This window comes from Dicentrarchus labrax, unplaced genomic scaffold (genome assembly GCF_905237075.1).
Source record: "Dicentrarchus labrax unplaced genomic scaffold, dlabrax2021, whole genome shotgun sequence".
In the NCBI taxonomy this organism is placed as follows: Eukaryota; Metazoa; Chordata; class Actinopteri; family Moronidae; genus Dicentrarchus; species Dicentrarchus labrax.
This window is the reverse complement of record NW_026136718.1, coordinates 6,565,758-6,575,182: the sequence shown is the minus strand read 5'-3', so window position 1 is coordinate 6,575,182 and position 9,425 is coordinate 6,565,758. Positions and strand designations below refer to the sequence as shown.

General features: G+C 39.8%; 1 protein-coding gene across 1 annotated transcript in view; it reads left to right on the top strand.

Annotated features, from left to right (window-relative positions):
- Window positions 1–9,425, top strand: part of LOC127350463 (disks large homolog 1-like) — a 105,363-nt gene that overhangs the window by 21,850 nt on the left and 74,088 nt on the right. The window contains 2 exon segments of the mRNA XM_051377143.1: window positions 7,397–7,582; window positions 7,584–7,757. Of these exon segments, the coding sequence (XP_051233103.1) occupies window positions 7,397–7,582; window positions 7,584–7,757 (360 nt within the window).

Sequence of the window (9,425 nt, the reverse complement as noted above, 5' to 3'; positions counted from 1 at the left end):
AGACGCTCTGCTTTGTATGTAGTAGTTCATATATGATAACCCTGTGGCACTATGGGTGGGTACCTGACGGATGGGTCTTGCATGTCCCCTGTTTTTGTTTTTTACTGTTAGATTCCTGTGCACATCCCTCTCCCTAGAAAACCATATTCTTGCAATTGAAACTGCCTTAAATTCACAGTCATTCCATTATAAATGTGAAAACTGTTGCCTCTTGACGGGTCTTTGGCATCCCTGACCTATTATTAAATTAATATCACCATATCCCTTACGACTCAAGTATGCTGGGTTGCTAATTACATAACATTGGGCCATGTTAAGTGAATGAGCTTAGGCTAAAATTGGCAATCATCATCTTGCAAAGTACTCTGAAACTGTTGAGTGGAAAATCAACACATAAAATATTAAAGTTCCACCCAAGTGCTTAAGGAACTGTGCCTTTGATGTGGAGGAACTGTTGGTACACTGTGCTGCATCTTTGAATAGCCATTAAACACACAGCTAACCCAAAAGTGGCTTCATAAATGGGTCTATAAAGTTGTCTAAATAGCGCAATGAAAACTGGACATGAGCTTGAGAAACAAGGTCAGAGACAAAGAAAGAAAAAGACAATATATTTATTTTTTAAATGCACAATTTGTTTACTGGTTTACTGATGTTATATTAGGTCAGCAGTCATACCAGTGGTGTAATTTCACTGATATGAATCAAGCGAGGGTGAGACAGGAGGAGAGTTCAGTTTCCTTTGACAAATTCATGTACAGTACTGTGATATGAGAAGATACAGTAGGACCATTGGGCTGTGTATACTGTGCATGTGGGCATGTATGGCTATGCTGTTGTCCAGTTCAGCAGTTCAGCCCATAATAAACTGTATGGACTTCACTTATGTCCTATTAGATCACCTCACCATGACAGCCTGTTAGATAGAGTCAGGCTGAGAGACAACTGCCTGGCTGGAAAGAGAGAGAGAGGAGAGAGAGAGAGAGAGAGAGAGAGAGAGAGAGTCAACAAGAGATCGCTGGTTTTGTCCTCTACAAGTGTAGCTGGAGAGGGTAACGAGTGGGTCCTGAGGATAGTAAGAAGTTGCTCAGGGCTTTTTAGTCTGTAAATGAGATTTTTTGAGGGATTGTCGTGTTGGTTAACTACACATCATCCATTTGCAGACTCTCTTCAGCTTGTGTGTTGAAAGGGATCATGCTGAGACTCTGCGATGTCAGCATTGCACGTTTATTATGTTTCCATATGGGAAGAATGGCTTTAGTCATGGCAATACTTGGTTCACCTCCACCAGTATGTCTAACTAGTTAATTTTTTGCTGCATCTTTGTGTCTATGACTTTCTTTGGATATTTAAAAGTAATCTAGTGACAAAATAGTGCAGAAAAATGTTCCTGTCTAAACATAGACCTGCGTGTATCAGACAAGGAGTCAGTAGAGCTAACAGCAGTTAGCAGTCAATCATGAATCTCTTGAACAAGGAAGTGTTAACTTTGCACTGACACAAATAAATTAACGCAATTAAAGTCACAATTTAATTAAACTGTATAGCATCGTGAAAGAAAAACACTAGTGTATACTGGATGGCAGAATCAGTGTCTGGGATGACAGACTTCAAATATTCAATAAACCAGAATATTTTTAGATGAACAACATTTGCCACTGATGAAACAGGAAAGGTGGGTCAGTGATGACAGTTAGTATCATTACTGAATATTACAGTTTGTATATATTTTACAAATCTTACAAATTGTTCAGTTGGGTAAAATACTTACTACTGAGGCTCTCGGTATCTTGCTGGATGTCTCCATGTCCTTCTAGAGTTGTGTCAACAGGCGTGTTCCTGGAGTGTCATGTACGGTACGGTATGTAATGAAGTGTTTGCGTTGTGTCTGTGTTATACACAACCAACTGGCTGGACAGGCTGTTCATCAGTGTACATAATAGTATTTACAATGTGGTGGATTTTTGTTAGCGCATAAAAGTGGGATGAAGCTTCACAGAAGGTTTGGAGTGATACAGCAAAATGTAGTAACTACTAAAAATAATTACATATATTAGAAAAATGACATGAAATGATATTGCATATTTGTTGGTGTAATGACTACAACTACTAAATATTGGAAAGCTATGTTATATTGCAGGAAATGCAGTATTATTTTTATTTTGTCTTTAAAAAATACACAAAATACCTTGCAGTCAGTAACAGAATCACAATAGTGCTGAAATAGAATAGTTTCGGTTTCTTTTCTTACATGAGTAAAATGCCAAACCAGTGTTTGTATTGCATTACATGGTAAAGTAGTGGAATTGATTAGCTGTCTTAAGAAATGATTACATCTAAAGGATACTGAGCACTGAGTGAGGACACACTGATACAGAACAGAACATACAGTGTAAAGTTGGATTTAACCACATGTAAACAGAAACAGGCACATTTTATGTACACTTTATATACATGAGGGTGAACTACATTCTTTTTACCTTTCCAGCAATGTGTCCATTGCTGAGGCTGTTTAAGTGCCTGAGAAGATAAATCAAACACACCTTAACTAGGTCAGACATTTCAACACATTCAAAATAGATGAATCTGTTCCTCTATTTCTGCTCAGGTCTGTATTTTTACTGAAGATGCTTTACTGACTAACGCCCTGGTAAAGTCACTTAAGGTTTCCTCTTTCTGACGTTTTAAAGATTTCTACACTACACTTTAGATTTAACGAAGATATTTATGACACACTTTCAATTGAAACATTTAAAAATAGTAGTTCATAGTTGGATGTCTTATTTTTTCAGCAGTGTTGTGCTACTTTGTTTCATCACATCTGCTTCTGAATAATTAATTTCCTGTTGCTGTCTTTTCTATTTATATTTCCAATCAAAGTTTTCAGCATTTTGTTGATCTTTAGTTCCATGTGTATACAGGTTAAGTTTAAAAGTTTAAAAGTCTGAATTTTAGCTGTATAAAAAACTGCAAATACCCTGTCCAAGTGGCCAGTTTATAACTCTATAAACTATAAGCTTGTTTTCTCAGTAACCCTCCAACACTCAGTTATATTACATGGCCATAAAGTATTCAGTATGTTCAGAGAGGATCCAAACATGCACTGGATATTTACTCCCAGAGATGTGTGGGGTACAAAACAACATTGACAAAGTGAGACAGAGAGAAAAATAGAATTTCTGAATAAATATTGTAGTATTGTACATTTTAATTAAAGGTGGAAGCACAGACATAATCATTTAGATTGTGATATTTCCTTTGTGTCCACTGATTTAGTGATTGGCTGACTTTATATCATTAAACCATTCACCACGTTGTCATTGTTGCTAATTGAATCTAGTCATCAGCTGTTCTCTGATGTTCTTGCCTTGGAAATAATTACTTTTGTACTTCATGCCAAAAAAGCACAAGAGAGAGCGTGATGTGAGGGATAAGAGAGGATGAAAAGATACAGAGAAAGAGAGATAGAGATGAAGGCACGTGTGTGTGTGTGAGAAGTCCCTTACGGCAGAGGATCCCCTGCTCTTTCATATCTCACCAAGCGTGACTAACGCCTGGCTTTACTCTGACACACACACACACACACACACACACACACACACACACACACACACACAGATACGGACTAACACATAGACATGTACGAGGATGCTGAATCTGCTCCCAATCTAGTCACGTTTCTCTGGCTACGCAAGACTGGCTGACACAGTAACACATGACAGCAACAGTGTGCATGTGTGTGTGTGTGTGTGTGTGTGTGTGTGTGTGTGTGTGTGTGTGTGTGTGTGTGTGGTTTAGTGTTCAGAAGGCTATCTGCAGGCACAGTCCTGATTAGGAGTGCTCGGCTCTTGCTAGTCGAGCAAGCAGAAACGCACACATACACACACTGTGATGTAAAAACAGACATATTTGGTGTCTCTGTCCATTCATGCATTAATTCATTCAGAGGTGCTCTTGTGCCATGTGAAAATCAAACGCCAAATATAGGATTATGGCTGACTACGTCTGTGTGTGTGCACGCGCGTGCGTGTGAGTGCAGAGGGCAGTAGCAGCAGTGTTGTGACAACAGTGTGAGCCAGGATCTCTTCAGGGTCTTAGTGCCTGGCCGTTCAAATGCTGCTCTCAGGATTATTTTGAGGCATTTCTGACTAATTAGCGAGTCGACAGTGAATCAAAAGATCAGAGCGAGAGGCGGAGAGCAAATGAAATGTGCTGAAGGTCATGAGATGGGTTCAGATCAGTTCATTTTGTCAGAGCAGTGTTTACTCCCAATCAGTCTAAATGAGGTTAAAGTATGCAGCAGGGGAAGCAGGGGGAGAGTGCACACAGCCATGTCTATTTGAATTTGCAGGAATTAGCTGATAGTGTTCTGCACAGAAGTGCTCTCCTGTGCAAAGCGGCCGCCCACTCCCTGCCCCAAAACACAATTTCTAGAATAGATTTTTGCATCTTGCTGCTGACCAAGATGACAGCTGCAGTTTAGGCTCAAATGTAGTGATAGTTCTTTAATGTTTCATTGATGTTGTTCTGATAAGCCACTAAGCCTGCTGTCAGGAAATGTTAAAGCATGAGAAGCATCATGAATTGATCACGCTTCTTGAATCAACTGGTCAATTGAATCACATATACTACAGGTTTGTCACTTAATAATTCATGAAAAGAAAAAAGAATACCAATAAGAGTGTTTTTTTAAACAGTCTGAGAACAAAACATCTACATTTCTCTCTTGGGAAGGAAGTTTAATTAACACTGTGGGCTGTGTAGTTACTGATACTGAGACACAGAGGGAGCTGGATGATAAATCACACAAGCACATTTGTTTTAGTAGTTTATTAGGACTTCGTATTGACTTAGAAACACCAAATTGGTGTGAGAATAGGTTTTTGATTAATACACCCTCACGCTGGCTTTCTGTTGGCTACCTAGAGAGATAGCAAAAGGTCAAATGTCATATTAATGGGACTGACTGTGTGACTGTCTGGCTCTCTGTAGGGGAGGTGAATTTATCTCTTCTCTTAGCCCGCAGGCTGTTTCTGTGATAGCGGGGTTTAATTTAGCCTTGCTTTCTTCGTCTCAGCTCTCTATATAACAACTCAACCTAAACCTTCTCCCAGCCCGGAAATACTGCATTTCTAAACTTGACCTGCAGCCTTAGGGTAGGCTGGAAACTCCACTACCCTGACCTGTACTAATGAACCGGATAAATGTGTATAAAAATATTACGGTTAAAACACATTTCCTTACACTGAGCTTTACATTTCTCATCTGTAAGGAAGTAGCTCATCAGCCTCTTCCCCCCCTTTCATGTACATCTCTCATTAATGGCAGAAGTCTTAAATAATTCATTAAAGTAACATTACATCAAATACTGCTCCTTGATTCACTGACCAGTATGTGACAGAAAAAAAATGTGATACTGTAATGTAATTATTGCTTGTCAAAATGTAATGAAAATCTCCCTCTAAAGCTATTATTAAATCAACATGAAACTGTTAAATCACAGAGGTCGAAGCATAAAGATTACGTTATACAGTATAATATAATATTGGATTACATTCATGAGTTATATAGATATAACTATATAGATAGATAGAAATTAATGTATGTTTAGGTTCATAGACACATACTGTGGACAAACTACAGGGAACCCAAAATAAATACAGGAAGAAACCAACTAATGCAAACCCAAACAGAAAGAAATGATCATTTTAAGACCTATTATGGCCTTTATAACTAATCCTGTGTATTAGAAAGAATCTGGCGATACATTAAGTATCATGATATATACTACTATATATTTTATTTTATATTTTATATAATTTTAGGCACACTGTCATAGTATACAGAACACCATATGCATAAAGCCCAAGTTACAGCAAACATCATATCCCTCAGTTTACGACACTGCTTTCTTGCATAGGGGGTTTAAATCAAATCAAAAATCGATGTAGTCTTTTTGAGAATAGATACAAAAACAAAATACTGCGATACAATATTTTTCAATATTTTCTTTACACCCCTATTGTTAATGCTTGGTTTCCCTGATGTATCAAATGTCCATTTCTTTACTGTTTGTCTTGTCAATACACTTATTTTGATATCTCACGGCTTGTAGACATTGTGATGTAAATAACCTCTCAACTGGTGTATCTTGCCATGTAAGTGTTCAAGTGTGTTCTTACCATGCAAATCCTTTAAATGGGATTTTTACACCGTGTACCCTTGCATTTGGAGTTGAGTGTCCCTTTAACCTTGGGTTATAAAAAGGGTCCAAAACCTGAAATATACTGAATCAGTAACTAGATTCTATTTGGTTAAAGTGTTTTTGTGACCTCACTTTATTAGTTATCTTGGTGTCCCCATTTTTGTCTCGAAGCTTTAAAAATCCTCCCAAAACTAATTTGCTTCTCTTTATCAGTAGCTCCTCTACTGATTGGAATACATTTAAAAGGTAACATTAATGAGGGATAAAGCATTTTACCTGCTTCCACCTCATCAGTGTGCTTCCTCTTAGGAGTGAGTGTGAGTGCATTCGGTGCACACAGGAGCCATCCTCTCAGCTGCTCGGCTGCCTAAGTTGCACACCATGTAACCACAATGTCACAGATTCAAAAGGACCCGTTGTCCCTCCCTCCCTCCCTCCCTCCCTCCCTCCCGCCCTCAGCTTCACCAACTCCCTCCACTGTACTGTCCAGTAAAGCAGAAAAAAAACATTAACATCAAATGATTTTTTTAAAAAGATGAAGAGAAGCGAGAGAGAGTGCGTGGGAATGGGGAATGAGACGAGGGAGAGGAAACAGTGAGCGTTACTGTAGTGCGAGTCGGAGATGTGGAAGGGAAAGAGGCACGATGAAGGTAAAGAGAGATGAAGAGGAGAGAAAGAAGCAGTAATTCCCTGAGGCAGGCTTGTCTCCCGCTCACTGTCCTCATTCAGTTTTGTGTCTCATTTTGCCTAAAAACTTCTGTTTCAAGTCCTGTGAGTGTGTTTAAGTGTGTGTGTGTGTTTGTGCGTTCGCATATGTACAATACAGGAAGCTCAGGAAACAATTACTACCATGCTGGGTGTACACCTGGACTACCCCATGTGCTTACACAGAAAAACTGTACTATAAAAACATCTCATTACACATGCATGCACGCACACACACTCATACATGTACATACACACTCTACTGTGCTCTTTTATTCTGGCTGCAATTTTTCACTAATCCTTTCTTCTTTTTCCAGCTTTACTTAATCTTCTCAACTAACCTCTCTCTTCTTCTGTCTTTTTTTTTCTTCCTTCCTGCCTACCTTCCTATACCTCGTCTTCCCAAACATATCTATCCTCTTTTTCCACTTCTTGGTCTGCCTTCCTCCGGTTTCCTCTCCTCCTCCTCCCTCTCTCTCACTATAGAAGTATCGGTATCAAGAAGAGGAAGGGGCGTCACCAGGTGCCCCGAAACTCCACCAACACCCCTGCCATCAGCACCCAATGGGAGTAGCCAGAGAGTTGAGGGACGGAGGGACCCTGGGAAGGGAGGGGAGGGAGGGGAGGGAGGGGAGGGAGGGGAGAGAAGGGGGGACCTGGAGGAGAGAAGGAGGGGGGTGCCGGGACCATGGAGAGGGAAAGGGAACGATCCCTGGGGAGGGACGGATCTCTCGGTCGTCGCAGTGACCTGCGAGGTGCGGAGCTGGTTCAGGTGGCGGAGAGGCACTTGTCTCAGATTCAACACGTTCATGGATACGTCACTCACACACACATCACGCCTGCTCAGGTAACTTACTCTGGATGTCCGTCTCCGTGGCTTTTGCCATGCAACGCACACACACAGATAAACGCGCATGTGGCTCACACATTATACTGACGCTGTCAATCTGCTCCCCATCACATCTGCTGACTAACACAGTCTACCTGTCTTTCTCTGTTTTAGCAACACACACATGGCTCAGGGCTCACTCTGTAAGAGCTGTCTGTCTGTCAATCCATATGTCAACATAACGCCGCTGACACATGCTTCATAAATGTGGCTAGATAATATCTGCTGTATGAAACCTGCTCAGAGGCACAATGTAGCATTTTGGAGCTCATACATTTTGAGGTGTATTCATACATAGTTGAAGACTTTTAGACACATTGTCATGATCATAATTGAAACAACAGCCCAGTTTCCCTGCCGTGTTTACAAAATATTAATATTGTAAGCAACCTTTTCACGGTAACAGAAGAATATAACAACTTTTTGATTTGTTGTCTGGTGTTAGAGTTCTTTAAATCATTTGTGCATGGTCCAGTCCAACCTTTTTTGTATACTAATAATTTGTTTAGCCAGTTTTGAGGAAAATGTCAGGCCTGTAGGTTCACATCCCACGTGTGCTTATGTTTCGACAACATAAGCACTTTGTTCAAGGTTAGGGAAAAGATTCTGCTTTAGGTTAAATATTTATAAAGTAAACACATCCTTTCTCATCCTTCAAGTCACTGTTGCCTATGACTATACTGCACCAACACCACAATCTTTCCCTAACCTTAATAAAGTGCCTGAACATAACCGTGAAAAATCATTCTTTACTTTACACAAGCAATGTTTATTATGTTGAAAAATGTAAATCTGGGCAGCATTACGTTTGCTTCAAAATGTATCTGCCGTTGCAAATTAGTATATAATCGTAATTTCTAAGAGACAGTGTTGCCTGTTTTTATTTTTCTGGTGTGGAGCTACTCTTTTGTTTGATCACAGACTTTCCCTTTAGATTGAAGGATTATACAGTTCCTTGGGAACCTTGGGCTTTTAAAAACTGTTTTGAAGCCCACTGCAAACTTATAATGCAGTCAAGCTTAAATTAAGCCTGTTTGTCATAGTCCCTGAGAAGATGACATGTTAGAGATAAAAAATAAATAAAAAATGTTTAGCCAACAGCAGCGATATACTTCATGTCTTTTGTGAAATAATTTATTCAGAATAAAGATTTAATACCATCAGCTTCTATTTTTAAAAGCTCTTGACTTTACGTGGTTTTGGTCAAGGTGGCAGAGGCACCTCGTTTTTAAGTTCAAATACAGTCAGAAGTAGGGGGACCTGTTTCAATATGGCTCCTGAATTAGATAGGCCTTTTTTGAAAGTACTTAGAAGTCAAGGATACTGGCCTAAATTTCCTTCCATGCACAGAGCCTTTCTTTGTACCAGGAGAATACTTTTGCAGAACTGTGCATGCAGGGATTCAGTCGAAATGCTTGTCCCATTTTTTAGTAATGAGGCCCATTACTATCTCTGTTCTGCACTCGGTCTGTGTCTGTCTAGCTCTCCCTTTGTCTCTCTTTCTTTTTCCCCTCTATCTCTCTCACACACGCTCGTAATCGCACAGCGTAGCCTGGTAATCTTTTTATTTTGGTTGATTGGACTGTATCTGTCTGCAGATTACTGCTTACATCACTGTACTCGCAC